This window comes from Ixodes scapularis, unplaced genomic scaffold (assembly GCF_016920785.2).
Source record: "Ixodes scapularis isolate PalLabHiFi unplaced genomic scaffold, ASM1692078v2 PGA_scaffold0__279_contigs__length_252992795, whole genome shotgun sequence".
NCBI classification, from domain to species: Eukaryota; Metazoa; Arthropoda; class Arachnida; order Ixodida; family Ixodidae; genus Ixodes; species Ixodes scapularis.
Genome location: NW_024609835.1, coordinates 168,276,474 through 168,302,322, shown reverse-complemented (window position 1 = coordinate 168,302,322; position 25,849 = coordinate 168,276,474). Strand labels below are relative to the sequence as shown.

The 25,849-nt window shown below is 49.2% G+C and overlaps 1 protein-coding gene across 1 annotated transcript; it reads right to left on the bottom strand.

Annotated features, from left to right (window-relative positions):
- Positions 1 to 366: 366 nt before the first annotated feature.
- On the bottom strand, positions 367 to 4,191 carry LOC115320807. The gene is made up of 2 exons (XM_040223285.1): positions 1,615 to 4,191; positions 367 to 444 (listed from the first exon to the last, which is right to left on the bottom strand). Exons 1-2 carry the CDS (start codon positions 4,189 to 4,191, stop codon positions 367 to 369), a joined length of 2,655 nt encoding a protein of 884 aa, XP_040079219.1.
- Positions 4,192 to 25,849: the final 21,658 nt, after the last annotated feature.

Below are 25,849 nucleotides of genomic sequence, written 5' to 3'. Positions count from 1 at the left end.
CACCCGTAATAATCGTCACAGGCACGTGACACCCCCCTCACTTCGAGAACTTCACAACATGAAGTTTCTTCACGAAGGCGGCCTCCTCGATGGCTAGCTGTAGTGACCGCGGCACATTCACAGATACCACCACACTTGGTCCTTAGCACTCACGCACGTATGCCGTTTCCACATCCCAAAAATTAGCATCGCCCAAATCACAAAAACAAACCGTGGTTACACTCTCGCGTCCCTAATTGCTTGTACAAATCACCTGGGCAACACACTCTTGTCCATACCTAATTCAACAACAAAAACGAAAAAAAAATCCTAATGGGTCTCATTAACCCTGTGTCCTGCCTTTACGAACAAATATCCCCTGATGGCTTAGCTCTCTAGACGACTTAAGAAGTCTGCTCCAACATTGTCTTTCCCCTTAATGTATTCGATGTGAAAGTCCTGCTCCTGCAATGACAAACTCCATCGCATTATGCGACTGTTGGAGTGCTTCGCTTTGTTCAAAAACTCCAAAGCTCGGTGATCCGTTTGTATGCGAAATTTTCTGCCATATAAGTACAACCTAAATCGCTCCACGGCCCAAACAATCGCCAGACACTCTTTCTCTACGGTGGCGTAATTCTTCTCCGATTTTCCCAGTGTTCTGCTTGCATATCCCACTGGATGCAGCAGTCCTTCACTTTCCTGGAGCAATACTGCGCCCAGGCATGCATCAGATGCATCCGTCCTCAAAACGAATTCCTTGTCGGGATCTGGCGCCAACAGGATAGGTGGTCTCGATAAGCAGTCCTTCAGTCTCTCGAACGACTCCTCCTGTGCTGACCCCCATTCAACTTGGTTTCGTTCTCCTTTCTTCGTGAGCTCCAGCAGTGGTGTAGCAAGATCCGCGTAGTTTGGGACGAAATCGCGGTAATAGCCGGTCAGCCCGAGAAACGACTTCACTTGACGTTTTGTCACCGGCCTTGGCGCGTCTTGTATCCTTCCAAGGATCTCCGTGTGGGGTGCGACTCGTCCTCCGCCCAACTCATGACCGAGGAAGGTCGTCTTTGTAAATGCGATCTCGCATTTTTTCGGCCGAGCCGTAATGTTAGCTTCTTGCAACCGATCAAAAACTGTCTGCAACGTTCTTATGTGTTGCGTCCACGTATCCGAGGCGATGAGAATGTCATCGATGTAATGATGAGCCTCCGGAATTCCATGAAGCAACTTTCTCATCAGTCTGGTGAAGGTAGCAGAGGCAGTCTTGAGCCCAAAAGGCATGAACTTGGACTGGTAAAGTCCGCTACTCGACGAGAACGCTGTCTTCTCCTTGGCCGAATCCTCCATCGGGATCTGCCAATATCCCTTCGCTAGATCCAGCTTAGAGAAAAACTTCTTGCGGCCCACCTTGGCGAAGGTGACGTCCACCCTTGGAATCGGCTCTGCGTCATCCTTAAGCACGTCGTTTAACTTCCTGTAATCAACGCAGAACCTGTTAGAACCGTCTTTCTTTTTAACAATTACAACCGGCGCGTTATACGGTGACGTGCACCGTTCAATAACGCCCAGTCGGAGCATTTCCAAAATCTCCTTTTCGACTGTCTCTTGGACGGAAAATGGCAACGCATGTTGCCTTACCCGCACAGGCTCTTCGGTTGTCAATTTCAGGTCGCACGTGATCAAGTTAGTTTGACCTGGAAGATCTGAAAATATGTTCTTATACTGTTCGATCAACCTCCACACCTCATCTTTCTCATCATCATCCAGGTCATCGTTGACCGTGACCTCTTTCCAGTCATGTGCAGTCACGTTATCAGGCGTCGATGCCTTGTTGGCCTCTCCAGCAAGTGTAGCCTCGCCAAGTTCCTGCGTTGCCGCACTGCAGCTTGGCTGGCTCCGGTCGACCTCGACTCTTTCTTGGTATCTCTTGAGCATATTCACGTGGAACACCTTCTTGCGTCCTCCAACATCGAGCTCGTAGTCCACTTCGTTCTTTTTGCAGGATACTACAAATGGTCCTTTCCACTGCATTATTAACTTGTTGTGGTCGCTCGGTAGGAGAATGAGGGCCAAGTCCCCTTCTTTCAGTTGGCGGTTGACGCTCTTTTTGTCATAGTGCTCCTTGTACTTGATCTTGGCCTCTTCCAAGAAGCGGTGAGCCAGCTCACATGTTCTTTGTAGTCTCTCTCTTAGCTCGAGTACGTGACCGTAGGACGTCCTCACGTCGTCTTCGAGCGTCTCGTTGGACCAGATCTCCTTAAGGATGGCCAAAGGTCCCCGAACTCTTCGGCCGTATAGTAGGTCAAATGGTGAAAACTTCAGGCTTGCCTGTGGCACTTCCCTGTAGGCGAACAGTAGTGCCGGGAGGTACCTGTCCCAGTCCTTGGGCCTTTCTTGACACATTCTTCTAATCATCTGTTTGATGGTTCCATTAAATCTTTCCACCAACCCGTTCCCCATCGGATGGTAGGGTGTAGTCATGAGATGCTTCATGGACAGCAGCCGGCTTACCTCTTTCATGAGGTCCGACGTGAAGCAGGAACCTCTATCGCTAAGAACCTCATTCGGGATTCCATACCTAGAGAACATTTCCACCAAGGCTTCTGCCACTTTCTCCGTGCCGATGCTTCTTAATGGCATAGCATCCGGGTACCTTGTGGCGACGTCTACCATGGTCAGAATATATCGCTTGCCCGAACTCGCCGTTGGGTTGATCGGCCCGATGATGTCGATCGACACCCTCTTGAATGGCGTCTCGATGGCAGGCATTGTCCCAAGAGGCGCTTTGCCTACTCTGCCTTTTGGCACCGTGCGCTGGCATACATCGCAGGAACGCACGTACCTCTTGATGTCACTCTGCATGCCCGGCCAAAAGAACTCTTCAGCCGTTAGCGCGAGCGTGTTCTTCATGCCTTGGTGGCCTGACATGATACCATCGTGTGCCATTGCCATAACAGTTGGTCGAAATCTTGCTGGGAGAGCCAGCTGCTCTATGCTCCTCCCGGTGGAAAATATACAGCTCCGAAAAAGCAGGTTGTTCTTTATCACCATTTCATACTTCGTACGACACTTGTGTTTCTTTACCACCTTTCCGACCTTGTCGAAACATTTCCTTAAGGACGCATCGTTCCTCTGTTCTGTCGAAAGCTCCTCGACTGTCGTTTCGAGAATCGGTACCTGTGGCACATTCAGTGGAGGTTCCGCTTTGTTCCCGCTCTTATTCTTCCTCGACTCTCCCACTCCCGCGGTACTTGAAAGCGGAGTTATCAGACCCAAGTCCGTGTTTTCCGAGTCGTACGGAGAGGCCTCTTTGTGGTCCTTCCTCTCTGGTACCTCGGCTCTCTTGTCCAGCTGGTGGCCAACTCCCTGGACAGTAGGTGTCTTCATCTCGTCACTTCGTTGTTGATCGGAATCCCAATATGGGTTCGGATCGTTGGGATCTCTCACTTGTGGAACGTTGCCAAGCACTAAGTCGTATAGGGGATCGTCAATGCACTTCGCCACGACTTTTCCTGCCAGAAAGGGTGTGTTGATCACAATTTCCGCCTCAGGTAAGTATTTTACTGTTCGGTCCAGTAAATATACAGGACTACAGTTTCCAGTGTAGCACCCAACGGGCACTAAGTTCTTTCTTACGACTACTGTATTGCAGCCGGTGTCCCGAAGCACCGTAACTTTTCTCTCGCCAATGCGGCCTTCGACCACAGGCATATTCTCCACCAGAAACTTGGGTGGCCTCCCTACAGCTGCGTTAACCACTGGTATTTTGTCGCCATTTTTTAACGTAAGGTAGGCCTCATCTGGTTCGCCTGCCGTTTCGTCGGAGGCTGTCCACAGGCAAGAAGCTTGTGGTTTATCGCCAGCCCTCATAGTGCATTTGTCGGCCTTGTGTCCCATCCGGCCGCAGTGCCAACATGTCGATGGTTTGTATTGTTGATTGCGACCATTGCAGTTCTCGGCTTTGTGTCCTACCTTATTGCATAAAAAGCATCGGAGGATCCTCCGTGTGTCCTCTCTGAGTGCTTTAGGGACTGTACTTGCACTGGTTTTCGGGTCTTGTCCCTCTACCTTCGCTTTTAAAGCGCTCGGCTGAGTCTGTGCTTCCAGAAAGACGTCGGCTTTTTCAGCCAAATCATCTAGGGTCAAGCAGTCTCTTTCTTTGAGAAAGACCATCAACTTACTAGCGCAAGTCGTCATGAACTGCTCCATTAGCATTCTGTCCCGGAGCGCCTCGAAAGTCTTCTCGACTCCTGCCACTTCGATCCACCTATCGAAATACCCCGTCAACCTGGCTGCAAACTGTTTTCTTGTTTCCCCATCTCCGGGCTTCGCCTCACGAAATCTTTCGCGATAACCTTCTTTTGTATACCGGAATCTTTGAAGCAGCGCCAGTTTCATCTTTGTATAATCCATCGCATCCGCAGGGGTCATGCGACCGACCACCGTCAGGGCTTCTCCTGTGAGACAAAGACTTAAAGTGGTTGCCCACTTGTCCTGTGGCCATCCGAGGCCTGTGGCCGTACGCTCAAACCTCTGCAAATACGCGTCGAGGTCGTCGCGCGTCTCATTATACTGCGGTATCAGTTTGTGTGGACTGGCGCTATGACTTGGTCCAGTCGAACCGCCTTCTCCTCCTTCCCCTCGCGCTTCGCGATTTCCTCTTTCCTGGGCAGCGATTCTGAGTTGTAGAACTTCCCGCTCCTTATCCAGTCGGACACATTCCGCTTGACATGCGCGTTCTTGCGCCGCGTGCTCTTCTCTTGCCGCCTCCCGTGCCTGCAGCCTTTCCTCTCTTTGAATATTTTTCTCCCTCTCAACCCAGACCTTCAGCTCCTCTCCAGTGTATCCTAGTTCCCTCCCAGCCGCCATCAATTTATCAATCTCTACAACCCCGGACCCAGTCATGGTCGCGAACTCTCTCCTCCGGACCAACGAGATCAGGCTAGTGGATTAATGGAATCCTGGCAGGCTCGCCAAATTGTCATCGTCAATCGGGAAAAGAGAGAAACGACGCCCATGAGAGGATCAAGAAAAGAAATTATATATTTACAAGAAGGAAGATAGTAACGTGTCAGAAGCAAAACAATAGGCAAAGAATTAGCAATAAGAAAAAACAAAACACTGAAGGCAGTCAAAGTCACGTCAACACACTCATAGCCCGTACCCGCTACCGTCCTTGCCTCAAGTTCAAGTCTTTCCCCGGTGCCTTGCGGAGCGTCGCCGCTTGCTGTGACGATGCGGAAGCCGGTGTCTCGTACTCCCCCTGGAGTTGCTCGTAGCAGGCGTCGCCGTCCGTAGCGGCTGGTCCTCCCTCCGAGCTCTGGTCGTCGCCGTGCGTCGCGGCCCGACCCTGGCTTTCACTGCTGCCTCTCCTCTCGCGGCCGCCGTTCTCTTCTCGTGCTCGCCGTTCTCTGCTCGCGCTCGCCGTTCTCTTCTCGCGCTCGGCGTTCTCTGCTCGCGCTCGCCGTTCTCTGGAACGCGCTCGTTCCGTTCCGCTTCTTTTCTTCTTCCACCCGTAATAATCGTCACAGGCACGTGACACTGAGCCGCGGGCATCGGCCAGCACTGCACGCACTGCGGGCAGTTTTTTGCAAGTCTCTCAATTTCTTGGTCTAAGCCCGGGTACCAAAAAACTGTCCGGGCGAGACTCTTCATTGCCAATATCCCGGGATGAGTATCGTGTAGCTCCTTCAGCAGGCATGCTCCCGCAGTTGCCGGGAGAATCACTCGATGACCCCAGTAGATCAAATCGTGGCACACCGTGAGTTCATGCTTTCGGACAAAGTACGGCTGGAAAGTCTGCTGATCTTTGCGCAAATGTGGTGGCCACCCGCCTTGAACCCATCTCTTTACTTGTCGGAGGATCTTGTCCTCGGTGGTCAGGGCCGCCAACTGCTTTGCAGACAGAGTTCGGTCGTCTAAGTGCTGACTGTACAACACATACTCCATAAGCTCGCTATTGCTGCCATCCCCTTGTTCCGGCAAAGGCAAGCGACTAAGGGCGTCGGCATTACCATTCTGCTGCCCCTTCCGGTACTCGATGTCGTACTGGTATGCTGAGAGAAGCAATGCCCACCGTTGAATTCTGGCCGCCGCCATTTGGGGAATCGGCCGCTCCGGATGAAACAGTGCCGTTAGTGGCTTGTGATCGGTCACCAGTGTGAAGCGGTTTCCGAAGAGATAATCCCGAAACTTTAAAACTCCGAAGACCAAGGCTAGCGCCTCCTTTTCGAGTTGAGAATAATTGCGTTCCGCTGATGTCAGTGTCCTTGAACGGAACGCTATCGGGAAATCCCTTCCGTTTATGCGATGTGGCAGCACCGCGCCGAGTCCGTCCGGTGATGCATCACATTCTAGTCGCAACTGCTTCCTGGGATCGTAATGCACCAGAACATTTGCGTCAGCCATAGAGCGCTTCGCCTCTTGGAAGGCCCTCTCCTGGTCTTGTCCCCACCGCCATGATGCACCTTTTGCCAACAGCCGATATAGCGGAGCCAAGGTCGTTGCCAGGTTGGGTAAAAATTTGGCATAATACGTGACTAACCCCAGGAAGGATTTCAGCCGGCTTACCGATGGCGGTTTCGGCGCTGCTGTCACTGCCTCGAAGTTGTCTCGCTGAGGGTGCAGACCCAGGGCGTCAATCTTGTGTCCCAAAAACGACACCTGCTTCTCTCGGAACTTGCATTTGGCTTGGTTCAACTTAAGGCCGCTGTCCCGTAGCCGCTGAAACACCTGTCGGAGTGTCGATGTATCGTTCTCTTTTTCTGCGACGATGATGTCATCCAGACATACTTTAACACGTGGAAGGTCGTGCAGAAGTGACTCGATACGGCGTTGAAATAGGGCTGGGGCGGACGCGATGCCGAAAGCCAAACGGTTGTAGCGGTACAAGCCTTGGTGCGTGTTTAACACAGCCATCTTACGAGCCTCTTCGTCGAGGGGAAGCTGATTGTACGCATTGCGTAAATCGAGCGTGCTGAATACCTCTCCCCCGTACAGTGATGCAAAAATGTCGTCAATTTTCGGCAGTGGATACTGCTCCAGGTGCGTAGCAGGGTTGACCGTTAGCTTGAAATCGCCGCACAACCTTATATCACCGTTCTTCTTCGCCACCGGCACCACTGGTGTAGCCCACTCTGAAATACGGATCGGGGAGAGCACCCCATCCGCCACTAGACGGTTGATTTCTGCCGTCACTTTTTCACGAAGTGCGTATGGCACCGGACGCGCCTTGCAGAAGCGGGGGAGAGCACCTTCCTTCTTATGTAGGCTCACGGGTGGGCCTTCACAGCAGCCCAAATTCTTTTCGAGGACGTCAGCAAATTCCTCCAGCATTCTTTGCACCGGGGCGTCTCCGCGCAGCACGTTCACATGAAAGGGCATTTCCACTTTTAGCAGTGACGAACCAGCGTCTTCGAACGCTTGAATCGTGTTCCGGCCACACAGTAAGGGTCCTTCGCAATCTACAACGACCAGAACGCTCCTCACCAGTACTTGCCCGTGCTGGACTCTCATGGAAATTCTACCGAGCACCGGTAGAAGCCCTAGGAAGCACGACAAGCGAAGGGGAATCTTTTCCAACGCAGGCCACCACTTGCGATGTCTCTTGAAAACGCTCTTGGGTATCACGCTCACTGGTGATCCCGTATCCACAAGCATTCGCAGCTTCCGGTCTTCCCACAGTAAATCTTGTTCGATCGGTCTCACGATGTCTCGGTTAGACGAACTGTGAGCGACCAAGGCGTGGAGCATCTCTTCCTCGCCGTCTTCGTCGTTATCTGAATCTTTCAGCGCGTACGCTCCTTGCCGAGTAGCACGACCCGACGAACATACCCTAGCCAAGTGCCCCTTCTTGCCACACTTGTGACACACAGAGCTGCGGTGCCGGCACTCGTCCGCTGCATGATGTGCGTCGCATCTCCAACACAACGTGCGTGGACGGACTGTGCTGGCGCTGGTACCGTGTCCGCTAGGACGCCGATTGCCCCGTCGATTTTGAGCAAAATGCACACCGCCAGCTCCGTCCCCAGAATCAGTCTTCCGCATTGCCCGGGCGTTCTCGGCGGCTGTCTCCGATGACATTGCAAATTCTTCCGCCTCTTCCAGGTTCAATTTCTTACGCGTGAGTAAGAAACGTCGTGCCTCGTCATCCCGCATGCCACAAACGATTCTGTCCCGCAGCATACGGTCCAGGCTCCCGCCAAAATTGCAATTTTTGGCGAGACGCCGCAGGTCAGCTACAAAGTCTTGAACCTTCTCTCCTTCTTCTTGTTTGCGTGAAAAGAACGCGTAGCTGGCAGCAATCTCGTTCGCTTGGGGATCGAAGTGCTCTTCAAGGTAGCTCACGACGCCCTCGTAGGTCAGGCTATTGACGCACGTCGTCTGGCAGCGCCCTTGCAGAATTCGGACGACGTTGTCGCTGAGGGACGATACCAGAAGGGCTCGACGCTTCGCCGCATCCGTAACACCGTGGCCTTCAAAGTAGGCCTCCAGGCGAATTCGGTACGTGCTCCAGCTGCTCTTCGTTTCGTCGAACTCGGGCGGGCGTGACCCCATCCTTGCTTTCTTCGTGCCTTAGCGTGATGTTCCGTCGCGGAAGAAGCCCATTCCTCGTCGCCACTGAAGCAAAGCACAAGGAGGGTGGAAACCCGAAGGTTTTAAGGGCTGTTTATACTCCGACGTTGAGCGCAGTGAACGCAGCGTCGCGCAGAACGCGCGTCTTTCATTGGCCGGCAACCAGAAACTCGATACCTGCGACCAATCAGTATCTGAGCGCGCTGCGCTACGCCGCGCCCGTCGACGTTACGTTGGAGTATAAACGTACCTTTATTCTGAAGAGCGGCGCTTTTCGACCGCCGACGCCGGTCAGAATCTGGTCACGAGCTGTCTGGTCACGAGCCTCGGCGCAAGGCATGCGCTTCTCGGCTCGTCAGTCTCATGCGCGGAGCGCGTGGATGTCCGAGTACACAACAAGGGTCCTCATGGGTCCGCAAAAAAGCCATACAAGGTCTACAGGGAGTCCCTACAGGGTCCGCAGAGAAGCCACTCAGTTTGCAGGGGGTCTGCTATGGGGTCCGCACCGACCAACGTTTCTAGAACAAGTCAGTTGGGAAACTGCTAAAAAGCTTGCCTTGAAAAAGCGGCACTGATCTGTACTCGAAAACCAAACTAATTGCGATCGCAACGCCACCATTCCATCCGCAGCGGCTACTTGGATAACTGCACGACTGCATGTGTTGATTTGGGACTATCGATATTCGACAGCATGTGACTGTTCTGCTTTGGCTTTAATCGGCCACTTTGGCGCCGAAACATATACGGTAGAAGAGGGGTTTCAGGGGTGCCAACCCCCGTCTCCCGGGCGGACACGCCGCGAATTGTCACCGAAGTTAGGACGCACCCAAGTTGGGACGCGCTACCTGAAGTCGCCGGTGAGGCATGGCTGTAAAAGAAAATATATATATATATATATTAATTGTGCCGCAAAACCCTGTAAGCTAAAAGTACGCAAACATCACGTTCTTGTCATTTTGTACTGATCTCCAATGAAGGATTCTACAAAAAAAGCTTTTCCCCATTTGTTTTTATGCAAAAACGTACTCTGTAAAAGTCATTTTAAAGAGTGTAGGGTCCTTAGGGGTCTGCAAAGAAGCCATACAAGGTCTATAGGGAGTACGTAAGGGGTTCACAGGGAAGCCATACAGGGCCCACAGGGAAGCCATACAGGGTCCACAGGGAAGCCATACAGGGTCTACACGGGCTCCTTATGGAGTCTGCAGAGAAGCCATACAGGGTCTGCACGGAGTCCCAACGGGGTCCATAGAGAAGCGACTTTAAGCGATGGTGGTATCGTGGTGTGAGAATCGCACTCCCTAGCTCCTAAAGGATTGGCCTCATAATAAAATGGCTTGCCTACACTTTCCTGACGTGAAAAAAAAACAAAAAAACATAAAGTCTCTGATACTGCGCGTATATAGCAAAACTACAATTACTTAAGCTTCGCGCGCAGACCCAGCCTAGTATACCGCTTTTTAACGACGATCATCCAGATGACCGCAATTTTGATAGGCACCAGTGCGCCCCCTATGAGTTGTGAAAGTTGCGAATATCTTCGGGGGCCGCAGCGACCCACATATACCTACCTCCCACTGAGAAAGTAAAAACATTATTCCGGCACATACTAAACACTTCCATCTCCACAATGAGTATACCCTGAGGTTGGATATGCCTCCAGACATCAATGTAACATATTGATACCCGGAACTTAATTAACAACTCTTTAACTCGGACACTCGCTACACCCAAAGAAAACGTCTACCCGGCATCACTTTATCAGTGCACCAATATATAGCTCACATCATAGAGAGGCAGGGTGACCATAGACTCAATGGGACCATAGAACGGAAATAGGAAGGAATGAAAAAAATGAAAGCCGTTTACAAATCCCTGTAATGCCAAATAGGAGCGCAGCTCTTGAGGAGGAGTAGAGAAGGGTACTGAGGGTTGTCACGTCACCTGCGGCTAGTCACGTGACCCCCGGGGGGTCACGTGATCTCGGAGGATGGGGGGTCACGTGACCTCGGGGGGGGGGGGGTCACTTGACCTCGGGGGGATCACGTAACCTTGGGGGGGGGGGTCACGTGATCTCGGGGGGGGGGGGGGTCACGTGATCTCGGGGGGGGGGTCACGTGGTGACCTCGAGGGGGGGGTCACGTGACTCCCCCCCCCCCCGGTTACGCCGACGCCGACGGCGACGCTGCTCAGGCTGGAAACGGGCCCCTAAGAGCTGCGCTCTAAAACTTTTTCTTTCGCGAAGATCTTTATGGGGCGACCTTGGCGCTGATACGACTTCAGGAGGATCGGCTGGAGAACCTCCGACACGTGCGATGAAACTCAAGCTAGAGCGTGACGCCGAACCGAACAGAACAAAAACGCAGCAAAAGCACGGAAAGGAGCTGGAGCACTGAGCAACGCTAAGACCAACGTTACTAGAACACTTAGTTGGGAAACGCGTCGGTGAATTCTGCGCCGCTGGCGTCTACCGAGACCTAGCTAAATACGACCACAGCGCTGCCCTTTTGCGGCGAGTCTAAACATGGAAGTTCTCTTATATGGCTACTGCTAGAGTCACTGAATGTTTTCAGAGCACCGAAGCTCCCAGGCACAAAGTGCCAAGATAGTGGCTCAATCTTTTTCTTTACTGTGGTCACATTGAGCTTCCAGAAAGCATGTTTTTGCGTAAAAACAAACGGAAAAAACTCGTTTAGTAGGATTTTTCATTGGAGATTTGTGCAAAATGACAGGCGCGTGATGCTTTCTAAAGCCTTTACAAGCATTTGCGGCACAATTAATATTGTTTTTAGACAAGCAAGGTCTCAACGGTGATTGCAGGTAGCGCGTCCCGACCTGGGCGCGTCCTAACTTCGGAAGTTATTCGAGGCGCGTCCGCTTGGGTGACGGCGGTTGGCATCCCCGAAACCCCTTCCACCGTATATGTTTCGGCGCCAAAATGGCCGATTAAAGCCAAAATAGAGCTATCGAATGCGATACTCCCGAACCAATAGAAGCAGCCATGCAGTTCCCCGAGTGGCCGCTGCGGGAAAAATGGCGGCGTTGAGATTGCCATTAGCTCGGTTCTCGAGTACGGATGGGTGCCACTTTTTCAGTGCAGGCTCTATCGCAGTTCCCTAACTGAGTGGTTCTAGTAACGTTGGTTAGGACCAACGAGGTAGAGGGGCTTAGAGTGATAAACCGGAAGTTCGGAAGTGGCACCCCCCCGGTTGCCGCCATGTTTTACGCAAATGTGACCACTCGTCACGTGACCTCACAAGAGCCATGACGTCGCAGGTAAGATGGCAGCGCCCAGAGCTGGCGGATGCGAGTTTGTTCGGTGCGGCGGCAGCCGTGATGTGCAGCGGCTTTCCGACGATTTCGGGCTTTTTCGTGCTCGCTGACGCAGGTATAATGTGAAAATATGAAAGAATGAGACTTTATACCCTTTTTGCGCAAGATCGCTCTGGATCATCTGGATACTAACGCCTGTGAGACAGCTGTATCGCCGTACCGGTGCTCGGTTTGGGATCTGTTCGGGGATCGATAGAACTTTGAGTGCTTTTAGCATACAATTTTCGCATTCTCTTAGCTTTGTTTTGAACGTTGGAATGTTTGAGAATCGACGCGAAAGGTATGCGTCGCGTTAGGGACTAGGAGAAGTTGTTTCAGGCCTGCGTCACCGAATAACCATAGCAACTTTTAGCGAGGAAGTTCCTGCGATCCTGCCCTTTGTGCTAATCGACGATTCTACATTGGATCGTTTTTCTTCCTTTTATGGTGAGTGCGAAGTGCACACTTATTTTCAGCTTCGAGGATGACGTTTTATTGAGTGTGGGGATGAATAAATCGTTGCAAGAACCTGCTTGCAATAAAAACAACTGTTTTTGTATCTGCATAGATTAACTGCACCTTTTTCTCTTTCGTAGGATATATTGCAGCAATACTTTTTTTCACCAAGAGTGCATTGTATTAGTCGGTCAATTATTTACTTGTTCTAATTACTTAGATAAGATGATTCATATTTGTGTTCACCCCTTGCCTGAAGAGCAGTCTTGTTGAAAAATGTTGACCATTCCTTTCGGTCTCTTCAATATCCTTTTTTGAAAAGTGTGGGTTGCCTATACTTCGTATCATTGTAACCTGGAAAAGGGCAGCCGCCACAGCCCCCTCGAGCCAATCAGAGAGACAAAGCGAAGGTGTTTGACAGCTCTGTGCAGACGAGCACTCTGAATGACATGTTGTCATGTGCCTCTCTCCAACGTACATATTGGCTCACCGAGACTGTAGCCTTTGCTGTTTGCCAAATTGTGATGAAACGAATTACAGTAGCTACTACTCTAATTACCCCAGGCTTTCATACTTTGGGCATTTGTTCGACAAGAATGTTATGTCCGCCATCACTGTGAACTCGGCTCAGCGCCTATTGGACTTGAATGATACATTAGCATTCGACGTGAACTGGGGCCCATTTGTGTGCTTTACGCCGAAACAAAATGGTGACAGTTGTGTTGCTTGATGGGGTTCTGCAAACGGTCTTGTGTCATACGTATAGGAAGTGTCCTGCTATATAACAATGCATCAACACATACAATTAAAGTATATGCTCAGAGGTGTGTTCAGGAGAAGTGGAATGAGTGCAGCCCAATGCAACAAGTCTGCCAGTCTGTTATGTCCCATTAATTAATATTGAAGGGTCAGGGATGCGAGTGTCCTCAAAAGGACCTGAGCGTGTGGTGAACACAATTCTTGGTGTATAAACTCTGAAGGCGTAAAGGCGAGCGGAAATAGGTTTATCTGGTTAGTGTATCAAATATGTTTATTTCCCCTGGATTACATAATTATTGACTCTTAGGTAATGGTTCCAGAATGAAATCTTTCTGCGACAGTCTCCTGTCAGGTGTTCAGTCCTAATACCTGTGGACCTTGTTGTGGGATGACGCTCCTGGCACTTCGGTGTTCAGTTTGGTCGAGTAGCACTGATGCCGTCTTGCAATCATACGTCATGTGCGCCCACTGACATCCGATGCACTGAAGCTGCAGGGCTGGCTTCTAATCCGCAAAATGTTCCTGGTAGTTTTCTGCATCAATGCAGCAAGCTCGGGCATGTATGGCTTATGTGGCTGTGCCTTTTGCTGTACCGTTGACTTGGTAGCTGGCAACAATGTTTGTTTGCTATCCAAGCCATTTCACTTCCATTTCGTAATGGAGATTTATTCTGCATCCCACGACCACTGCAACTTGTGCAAGTCTTGTGTGGCAAAGTGAAGTCTCGTGATGCTTGCGGTCCACTTTTGAGAGCAACCAACCATTCTATTTGTTAAGGTCACTGAGCGGCATTCTCCCTCAAAGTTGAAAATTGTGTGCTTCGTGGCGTGTACACAGATAATTAGTGGCAGCAAATTATTAGGTATTGTCCTTGGACGACCACCGACACCAGATCAACTCTCCTTGCATTGCCGCTCACCTGCTTTGTCGTGCTTACTTCCCGTCCAGATGAAGTAGATTACGAGCTTCGGGATAATGTCGGCACCAGGGACAAAGACCGCCGAAGATAATCCTCAATCTTCCCTGGACGCTCGTCGAGACGTGGTCGAGGGTCGTTCGGCAGAAACCCTTGCAGGCCAATTCATTGGTACGGGCACCTCCAGTAGACATGGTTGGCCTCGTGCAGTGGTAGCAGAGTGGTTTTCGGTCGGCCATTCGCAGTATCTCCATTTTCCTCTGTGTACTTTGTTCAGCGCCGACCTACACTGGTTCTTCCCGACGTCGGGAATGCTTCGGCGTCGGGGTGTCTCGTTGAATTGGCATTGAATAGTAAGAGGTAGCCGGTGGTGGTCGTTGTGACTTTGTGGCGTAAGTCGCCCTCGTTTCGTCAGATGCCGCTTCGTGCGAAGAGGTCTCCAGTTGAAATGCCTGTCGAACTTCTGAAACAATCCCGCTCGCGTCAAAGTTGCAGGTGGACGACTCGAGTGTCGCGACGCTGGGGAGTCGTTGATAGTGACATGCTCGGGCCTGCAGTGTACATTCAATGTTGGAAGCTTCATTGATATGAACCCTTCTACCGTTGTCGTGGGGTTGCGGACAAGGCTACTGAAGGTGTTGTCCCTCACATGAGGAACATGGGATTCTTAGCTTCTTGTCTTCTGTAGCATCTGCAGGGTTAGCGTGGGTGCTCGATCAGAAGCAAAATATCCTCCACGAAGGTGGTGACGCTCTCGTTGGGGCCGTGTCCTGGACAGAATCAGGAAATTGGCTCTCTCTCGCCAATGTTGGCTGATGAACATGCACTTCAGCTCGATGTTGCAAACTTCCCACGACGTTAAGGAGGATTCGTGGTTCTCAAACCAGTGCCTCGCAGTTTCTTCCACGAGAAGTATAGGTTCTGCAGGAGCTGGTTGTCCATTTACCCACTGTGGAGGGCGACACGGTCATATTGTTCAATCCAGCCCTCGACGTGTTATGCACTTTGCGTGAAAGGGCATCAAAGTGTGAGGCGCGACGGGCATGCAAACAATGGCGGGAGGACGTGGTTTGCTGCTACAGGTTTGTCATTGTTGGCTTAGCCAGCTTTGGTTTTTTCTCGCAAAAGACCTAATTCCTATGGTTCTTGCTGGTAGCAGCGACTGGCTTGGATTTCAAGTTCTTCGTGGTGTATTTCCGAGTTTCATCCTTGTGGTACACGCTCGTCTTGCGGTTTTTCTGCTGGGCTCCGGATAAGACTTGGTTCACGATTCGCGGGGGGTCTAAGACTCGGGATAATGTGCCACTGATGTCTTGTTATCGGGCAACTCGGCTGAGGAGCCGCCAGGGTACACACAGAGTGAAGGGCTATGGGTAAAGTGTGCAGCACCTCCACCAGAACATACAATGACAGCTGAGCATGGCCTGGAACTTTCCAGAGTAGTGAATATTGATAGAAAATAGGACTGGTGGAAGCATCCGTGACAATATCAAAAAACAGACAGAAAGGGTCTATCCTGACCACAAAAGAAGCTGCACTGCTTTAGTGGCATTCTGTCCGAATAAATCCTCTCCTTCGGGGTCTGGCGACTGCCGTGGACGAGCTGAACTGAAATCAATGCGAGACCACTTTTCTGGTAATGAGCTGCTGCAGACTGTCTTCGCAAAGCGGCGTGAATGGGTGGACTGGGTAGGTAACTCGCGCGATGAAATGTCCATACAGCTTGCAATTCGCGTAACGAGTGTTGATGAAACTTTGGTGTCGACGAAACGTGCGACAGACCAGCGGAATCAATACCAACTGCAGCACCTGTGCTCCGTGAAGGTGCACGTCTACGCCAGAACAATTTAGTAGGCAGCACAGCATCGCCTAAAGCACGGCACAGGAACTACCAGCTTGAAGGCAGCTCTTCGGCGCGCCGCACACCTGTGCTCCGTGAAAGTGCACGTCTACGCCGGAACAATTTGGGAAGCAGCACAGCATCACTTAGCACGCACGGTAACTACCAGCTTCAAGGCAGCTCTCCGGGGCACCGCACAACCAAAGTGAGCCTTCGGGCATTTGAACGAAGTGGCACCACGATTGCACATTGCCAAGCACGACTCACGCAATTTCCGTCGCTAAACTGTGTATCCGAATATATTGCACACGCTTTATTGCAGATCTCGAAGGTTCCGATGGTCAACGAGAGCACAGAAACGTCGCCTTAAATTTTATCCTTGCGGTATCCGAATCAATCCGAGGTGGGAGCAACGTAGGGCAGATTGTCTCTTCCGTGGCAATATCACCGTCGGTCACCAGCGAAATGCACACCGTTCCTCCGTATTTTCACCTTGTATTTATGTCAGACACCACGCTGAACACTGAAGTCGCTGTCGAACGGCCTCATATGACGGCTTCTGCGTCTGAAATCAACTTGCCGAGACGAACGACAACCAACAAAGCATACGACAAGCTCCGGCTCAGCTGGGGCCAGCCGCTGCATGGGCGCTGCCATCTTTCCTGTGACGTCACGGATTTGGTTTGGTCATGTGACGAGTGGTCAAATTTGCGTACAATGGCAGCCGCCTTATGGGGGTCACTTTCGAGTGCAGACCGGAACCCCGGTTTATCGCTCTAAGCCCCTCTACCTCGTTGGTTAGGACTGAGTGAGCGGAAGACGCTCAGGGTTGCCGCTAATTGCCAAACAAAAACACTTTGCATGGGCTCGAAGTGGACTTTGTTGTAATCACTCGACTGAAATCGTTATTTTGTCTTTTAAGGGGCGAAGCTCCTTAGGGTCTAGCCTTGTCCATACGGCGTCCGTGCTCACATCGATTGCCATCCCATCTGTCTTCTTAAAAAAATTAAAAAAAAAAAAAAAAAAAACGTTTGCGCAGTCGATAGGATTAGAACCTGTGCGGGGAGACCCCAATGGATTTCTAGTCCATCGCCTTAACCACTCGGCCACGACTGCGGGACGAGCAGGGGGCTCTGAGATGTGGTAGTAACTCAAGAGCTGAGGATGTCATGGATGAAACGTTGCATGTAGCCGCTCAACGTCTATACAGGAGAGGGCGCTGCGGTCAAATGCGTATATAATCGCGTTAAACTTTGCATGCATTGGCTCAACGTTTATAGACGAGAGGGCGCTGTGGTCAAATGCTCAAATGCGTATTGTCACGGATGACAAGTGACGAGGCGGTGAATGACCGAGTAAACTGAACGTTTAATGGAGCGAACTTGTGCCTGAAAATAAAAGGAAAAAGAAAGATAATAACAGAGCGTCGCGGGTGTCGAAGGCGGCGAAGCAGTACGATCGAACGCTGAGGCGAAAACTGACTCCGACTCGCCACGCGGGGCTCCTTATGTACATGCATGAGCTTCTGGAATAATCGGCGTAGAATGTTCGACGCAATATTCGGATCTTGATGAAAATGAAAACGCGAGGCTTTTGCACATCGCAAAGCCTGACGTTTTCGTCGTGGGATACGCGTGCCGGGGAGAAATCCCCGGGATTTCTCCCTCGTGTGAATACCCCTTAAAGGCCGCTGTACAAACGGGACGTTCTCCAGGGAAGAGCCTTCTCTCCCGAAGCTGGGGGATGGGGACGGAAAGGGCGAGCGTTGGATGGAAAGAGCGTCTAGAGAATGGGATTAGTCTCGGGGCGAGCCATCCTCTCGAGAGGGAGTGGGGACGGAACAAAGCTGCCGTGGAGGTTTTGGCTACCATCTGGAAGAAAGGTAAGCTTGTCAAACGGCGACCTCGGATGCGAGGACGGGCACGTCAGAGAATTTGAAAATAGCTGCTTGATCAGCTGGACAACCCAGTGCGGTCTACTGGCTCTAGAAGGTGACTCAGATGAAGAAAACTCGTTTTGCTCCAAAACTCTAAAAGCGTTTTGGAACGTGAACTCTTGCCACAAATAAAAATAACACATGCATGAAAAACTACAAAGGCAACTAAGCTTTCTCCAATGATGGGAGAATGCGTGAGCATTACAGGCAGAGTTATGTTAACGCAACTTGCAATAAAGAAAGAAAAAAAAATACTTCGGTGCAACGGATTTCGCGCTAGTTTCACGATCAAAAGGGCCTAGCTTCAAAACAGGGCAGGGGATGGTTTTTTCTCGTGTTCTTTTTTTATTTCGTTTATTTTTTTTTGTTCGGTCACGTGACAAGAAAAATCACATGAACAGACTTTTTTTTTTTTTTTTGGCCAAGTCAACAGAGATTTTTTCTCTTCTTTCTCCTTTTCGTCTGTCTTTTTTTTTTTTTTTTTTCGGTTTACGCTCTTTTTCGAAAAACTCTTTGCACCTATTTCGCGTTACTTTGGCGTTAACCAAACCATTTTATTTATGGCAGGGAATTCTGCCGTACGTACCTTATGTTACTATTACCAACCCTGGCTTGCAATTCGCATAGAGAATTTCATCCGGCAACCAGCTTGGGAATGACGAGGCCAAATTTGTGTTATAATTTTTTTTAGGTATAAGCATAATTTCGGCCTCGTTATCTGCCGGTCTCTATGATTGGCTCTTCAAGTATCTTTTGGGAAGGTAGACGACAGGCATTTTTAGAGAGCACGTGTGTCGACCAGAGTGAACATTGCTGAAGCGCCTCCAGTGTGATTTTGGCCGTAAATAACTGGAGGCCCTGAGCAAACCCACCCAATGTAGAAAAGTATCGACCTTTCTCGTTTCATAGAGAGCTATGAAAGCCAGAAGGGACGAATCCCAGCCGAGTCAAACTACCGGCTTGCAAACTCAATCGTGTTGATAATAGCGCAAAGGAGTTTGTATGACTCTCTCTGGCGGTCTGCAGAGGGTAAAGGCACGGAGGTTATATATGCTTTTGCCTAGTCACCTCCCGAACGGTTGGGTATTGGCTGCAGAGATCTATTTCGCTTTGTTTCATTACCGGGATTATAACTTGATTTCTGTGTTCCTAATTTCACAAACAGAACGAAATCGCTTTTCTCGTGTGGCGTCACGGTGGGGAGACAGAAATAGTTCTGTAGCGCTCTAAAAACCGTGCGATCACGGCTGTGCAAAGTCAAGATTGCATAAACTGCCGTTACTTGCACTCGTATTGCATCGTGAGGGAACGACTATGACTGGGTAAACAGGAATAGGGAGAACGGGTGCGTGTGATTTGTTGAAGTTCGAATCAACAAATCGAGCTTCAACGAATGCGATAGTATTGCATTCACTCAACCAGCTATATGAGTTTTCAGATGGAGTATTCGCGTTTCCAGCTCGACACTCGCCCTCCCGCGGCGGAAACGGGAAGCGCTCCAGTGAGGGTCCCCCGATTCTCCTGCTCAGTGGGCATGGTGGAACTGCTCGCGATCATGGCTTGCGAATTGTCATTTCTGAATGCAAACAACACGCTTCACTGTCCCAACGTAGTGCTGAAGCCGGTATGGGATTGTATCTTACTGGAGAGTTTTAGTACTGCGCGTAGAAGCAAACGCAAGCGGTGTTTGGTTGCGTTAGAGTTGCGTGCCCCACGTTGGGTGTGTGCGCCTCATCACCATGCGCCATCCGAGACAGCAGTTTTGGACTCCGCGCACGCGCAGTGTGGAACACGCAAAGCTAACGCAAACACACAGGGCTTGCGTTCGCTCGTATACGCAATACTAAAACTTACTACTGTTTGACCGACTTCCAACGCCAACGAAACACGTGGTGCTGCAGTGAACAGAGGTGCAAGCAGGTAGGCGTTCGGTCGAACTGGAAAGGCTGAGATTGTCAAGGAGACGGAGCGTAAAAACGAAAGTGTCATGAAAAAATTGGTAATTAAAAAAACTTCATTTATTTTTTTGGGGGCATTTTGTCTGGATGAATATTGGCGCCAATTTTTTACTTTTGCCTATAGTCGAAAGTCGCGACTTTGATAGGAAAATATACTTTACCCACAATTAATGTAATTTTACATGAATTTCTCACATTAGCTAGAATGTTTTCATTGATTTTAGACTATTTTTATTTTATTACTTAATAATTAAAAATGCTGCAATTGGCACCAGTGATGATTATTAGCACACTTTTGATTGTGATATCTGTTTGCGCGTTTGAAATTTGATCATAAGCAACAATTACATTAAAGCTTGAAAAATTACGTATTAAAATATATTAATTTTAATATTATTATTAATAAAAATCGCGGCAATATATGCCAAGATCACAAAAAAAAACGCCATTTAACCATAATAGTCTTTGCAGAAAGGTATATTTTTTTGAGCATATGAAAAAACTCTGACATCGTTATCAAGAGTAGACAAACAGTCAAACACTGGATGTAATATAAAGTCATGCGTCACGCGTTGCTATAAACACACACACACACACACACACACACACACACACACACACACACACACACACACACACACACACACACACACACACACACACACACACACACACACACACACACACACACATTTCAGCTGTCTGACATGGATTCGATCTTTGGGTTGCTGCAGTGAGGACAGCGTTTGTTACTTTATATGTTTTGTGGACATATTGTAAAAATTGGAATTATTCTCTTATTCTTGTGCTGGGAATAATGTTAAACCGATTAATCATCTACACACCCAAAAATCCATTAAAAGGCCCGCACTTCATAATTTCCCATGACAATTATCTGAGCGAGAAAAGGCAGCGAAAATGCGCAAATATAAGCACTGATGTTTCCAACAATTCCAACAACTAGAAATATCAGACATGATCAAACATGTATTTCACAAAATACAGTTTTCGCGAACAACGTCTCTATCTAAGTAATTACGATGTGAGACACATCTTGAGTTATAAAAGAATCCGAAATTAAGACCTATATTAAGAAATTAAATCCAAAATAGAGGTTAGTTTCCGTTTAGCTCCAGAATTAAAATGCGCGCATCCTTGCGTAAATATTACACTAAACACCGTTCTTGTTTTTCAGGGTAAAAAGGTGACCTGCGCTCATAACACCCTGGGGGGTTCTCATTTGAACCCGTTCGCATTTCTACCTTCTCGTTTTTACCTTCTCATTTCGACCTAGCGCAAAACAACTTTCGCGTTTCTCCCTTTCTCATTTAAACCGTTCTCAAAACAAACTTTCGGGTTTTGACCCTTCTCAAAACGACTTTTCTCATTTTAACCTTTCTCATTTCAAATTATCTCAAAACATACTTTCTGGTTTTGATCATTGTTAGAAAGACTTTTCTCATTTTAACCTCTCTCATTTCGAACCCAAATTAATCCAACATCATGATCTCGCAATCTTTCTGCGGTATTTATGGCGAATTCGGGTAATTAATTGCCTTCGAGACCTTGCCTGTGGCACCGGCGACCAAAAACGCGCCAGCGGCGTATCACGTCTCCACTCGAATGCAAAGCACAATGAACTGGCGTTTTTATTTGACTCGGTGGCGAGTGAGCTCTGTTAACTTCTTCTTCGATCATTCTATGGTACCATGAGCACGCTGCATACGCCAACAACATAAATTACGACTCTTTGAGATGTGTGTAAACAGAAGCGGCTTCACAAAACTTTTCAAAATATTGGCATTACCACAGTCCGTACAGCTGACAGAATATGAAAATATAAAATCAATGAAAGGGCAGATGTCTAAATCGGTGTGGTGCTGCCCGCACGCGCGTCAAATTTCAATAAACTTTGTTTGGATTTTTGATTAACTGTTGCCACGCAGGCTTGCCAGCGTCGCTTTCCATATTCTGTTTACTGTTAGTAGAGAGTTTTTGTAGATCGTTCCCATGACTCCGATAACGATACCCGGTACTCCGCCACCGCCTCCATTGCGCATGCATGGTATCGTTATCGGGGCTATCGGGGGTATCGGAACAATCTACTAAAACTCTCTAGTACCTTTTTTGGAATCCTCAGTCTTCTCATTGCACCCACCCTCCTTGAAATTGTAATGCGTGTTCAAGTTTCAAACTGCACCACTATGCATACTTTTTTTTTCAGCGGTGTAATACCTTCTTATTACAGAGTTGTAAAATAAAGTGATGTATGATGCAGCCCGTGTCTCAGAGCAAACATACCTTGCTCAGGCTGGATAAATTCTTCCAAAAATGTTGACTATCTTTGAAACATAAATTATCTTTCTCTTTGTTGTTTTTGCTATCTTGTCTCAGAGCACAAAAGGGTGCCTGTCTCGATGGCTTCGTTTGCCACTCGAACCCGCTATTTGCCGCCTCAGCGAACATTGTTTCGTTTGGTTCCCTATCTCGATTCGGATGTGACGATACCGGATACAGTCTGGCAGACAAGCTGCCCGACCTCTTGGAGCTCGGGAAAACTTCTGCTAGTAAATTGCCGGTACACGCCTGAGAAGCGCAACCAGAAAAGCTTGCACTCGCCAGCCTTTGACCACGCGAACGCCCTTGCCGAAGATGTGGGAAAACTTTTTTTCAGGGAAAATGACCATCCGAATTGGTCATTACAAGCAATAACACACGACTAGCACAATTATCCATCCGCTCCAAACGACGACATCTTAATGACATACAGCGATAGAAGAGAAATGAAGCACCGAATCTGCGCTAGCACTTTTGAAACCACGTCACCATGTGACCACGTAGCTACGTCAACAAACTCGGGGTGGCACGCAGGCATAGGGAAAATTGTTTCATGTGCTATGCAAGAGATGGTGCCGCTTCGCTTCATCTTCAACCTTCATCCTCAACTGTTTTTACTTTTTTCTATACCTTACTACGGTGTTCAAATGACAACGGGTTCAAATGAGAAAGGGTCGAAACGCGAAAAGTTAAAACGCGAAGGGTGTTTTGCGAATGGGTTCAGACGAGAAGGGTTTAAATGAGAATGGGTTCAAATGAGACGGGTATAAACAAGAAAGGGTCGAAACGCGAAAGGTTAAAACGAGAAGGGCGTTTTGCGAATGGGTTCAAACGAGAAGGGTTCAAATAAGAATGGGTTGTTTCGAGATACACCCAACACCCTAGCTTCCTCGTATTTCCAGAAATAATTTGCGTCGCTTAGTGAAGCCAGCACACTAGACAGGCTCAACAGCGGCACGCATCTCCGACCCTCACTATAACCGCCATTTCGGAAAATGAGTGGCGCCACCTATAGCTAGATGGAGTCGCAAATAGAACAGTATATACCTTCCAAGTATGCGATTCCTGTTCTGCCAGTGGTACCTCAGCTAGATTAAAAAGCAGAATCCACGTTGCAAAAAAAAAAAAAAGTTTACGGTGACTCGAGTTGCTCCCGCGCCGAATCACGTTTCACGTAAGCGTAATCTTGGGTTCGATGCACGACGAGGGGTCTTCAATCATAAAAATATATTGATTACGATTATTTGCAGTACTAAAAATTTGAAAGCCAGGCAGTGAAGACAATGGTGTTCTTATAAATATTACATACATTTTATTTTACACTTTTTGAATACGCTGCCGTCGTTATGTCCTTGAATTATTGGCTAGCTTGTGGCGGACAGGGAGGTCTTGCTGGACCATATAATAGGACCTACACTAAACCTGCCGCGCTTCGAAAAATGCTAGTCCAATGCATACAAGCTTGTTCAAGGCGGACGGAGCGTTGCGCGTCCGAGGTCGCTGCCCGCGTCGTTTTTTTTAAATTTTTTTTCTTCTTTTTCGAGCAGCGAAATAATTTTTAATCAAGCAGCAGGCCCCCTCTTCGGCGGTTTAAGCCGGATTAACAGAGGCGTCTCCGTGTTCGCTCCTCGGGGGAGAGCGGTAAACAGGTGGCGGAGGGCGGTGAAGGGAGGAAAGGAGGGCAGGAGAGGAGGAAACGTGAAAAAGTGGAAAGCGCGAACTGTATATCGCCAAAATATCCTTTTTCTGGTGTGAACGTGATTTATGCGTTTGAACGCGCTACGAGACTTCAATCGCTGTAAACCTCGTCTAAACGACATTTACTTGCGCTGTCTGGCACGGCAGAACCTAAAGGTCGTTTGAAACTCCTAAAGGCCTTTGGCGTAAAGGTCATTTTAGGTGCCCGTCTGACAGAGGTTTTACGACCTATGCTTTCAAAGGGCTTTGCTTGATTCGTCATATGGAATAACTTCTCAGGGGCCCATTAGACGGATCCTACGATTCTGCTCCAACAGTGCATCCCAAGGCCTTCCAGAAGGCGACTGACTTGATCTGGGTGCGAGAAGGGACCCCAAATCGCGACCTGCACCTATTTAACCTCTGGGCTGGCTGACTGGACTCTTCAGCAGCACCAACGGAAAAGAGGATTACCCCTCTTACAGTCTCAACTTAATTGAACTACAGCATCACGAAACCACGGAACACGCCCATTCCTTCGAAACCAGTTTCAAAAGCCTTCCAAGCCGTCAAGAAGGTCTTTTAATACTTCAAAACGCTGTCCTCGGCAACGAGTCTGGCTACAATCTGTGCATTGTGGTTTTTATTGGCGCCAAAAAGGTTTGATTTAACCCTCTACACTGCGCTAGTCCGGTGGGCTTGAAACTTAGTGCTCTATGGAAGACCGCTTCACTTTATCACAGCGTTCCTGCTAGACTGCCTCTATGAAGCTTGAGTCGGACTGACTCTGCACTGCACAGTTATCAGCATCGCTGCATCGGCATTCCCCAGATCTCAGTCATCACACACCATTCATCAATGTTGTAGCAGACTTTCCATCACGTCAACCAATCGGTGCTGTTTGTACAATATATTTCAATCGAGTACAGTGGCACCTCTGATATTCAGAAAATCTACGTTACACCTTTTCAGACCGCACATCGGCGCACAGGACAGCCTGCTCCTATTCCTCCATGACGTGTTAACCAACTCGCCGAAGTGCGGCCCAAGAGTCATAATGGCCGCCCACTACAAGGGAGCTTTCGACGTCCGTATTATGCTTCGAAACAGAGCACAGGAACTGGGATTTTGCTCTGTACTCCGCTAACATAAGTCATTTTTAGTTCCAAAGTGGCGTCAGTCGTGTGAATGGCCACAGATATCCGTTTATGCTTCGAAACAGATTACTGGCAGTGAGAACTCGCTGCCCACAGTGCTGACACACCTTATTCTGACTCCCAGTATGGCCTCAAGGCCTGTTCAAACATGACACTTCGGAAATCGTGAGGAGACACGACTCCGTCAAAAATCGTGGAAGTTGAAGCGTCCTGCAGTCCGGGAGTCCGACATCTGTTTAAACAGCACCAAGCAAACATCACGACTTTCCTCCTCGCTTCATCCGCTTTTCGGTGGCCTCGGTGCTTGTCAGACTTGATGTCACACGCCACATGCCAGTGTTGTCCATCTGTTCTGCCTGGCCCTCTTATCTTCGGTCTTGTTCCAAAATTCACTCGATCTTACTCCAGAGTAAGGGTTTTGTACCTTTGCGTTCGACAACCTTCCCGCGTCCAGTGTCGCTTTATCCAAATCTTTTTCTGTGATATTACGTGGCACATCCCGCTGGAGAGTAGCTCGGATCTATTTGGGTAAGGTTTTGAACACAACCGTTTCCTTTGCCGTTTATGGGACTTGAAGAGTAGCGTAGGCCTTAAGTGATTGACCGACAGCCAACAGAGCTTGTGAGTGGTTGTCCGGACACACATGATGAGCTTGCTCAAGGCCCCTGCGGAAGACTCGGGTGAGATTTGACGTAGGAAACTTTTCCGCGGCCAAAGAATTGGTCGGCGCACAGGTGTACTGTGCTGCATAAATTTCCGTAGAACTACATGTGTGCGGCACAAGAAATGAGAAAGGGGGGGGGGGGGGAGGGGTTAACGCTTCGCTGAGTCGGGCTTGACGGTGGCGTGAACTGGCCGTGCCTCAGAGGACGCGAGTTCGGACTCTCGGCCGCTGTCCAGAGCGATGAGCGAAGATTGTGGAATCACCGCTGCTAGAACGGCGTCTATCGCCGT

What these genes read in the sequence shown, in the direction of transcription:
- LOC115320807 (XM_040223285.1), bottom strand. Translation starts at nt 4,191, where the DNA reads ATGCTAATGGAGCAGTTCATGACGACTTGCGCTAGTAAGTTGATGGTC. An exon ending in CAACCGAAGAGCCTGTGCGG is followed by an intron (nt 445 to 1,614) that starts GTAAGGCAACAT and finishes TTGTCATTGCAG; the next exon opens with GAGCAGGACTTTCACATCGA.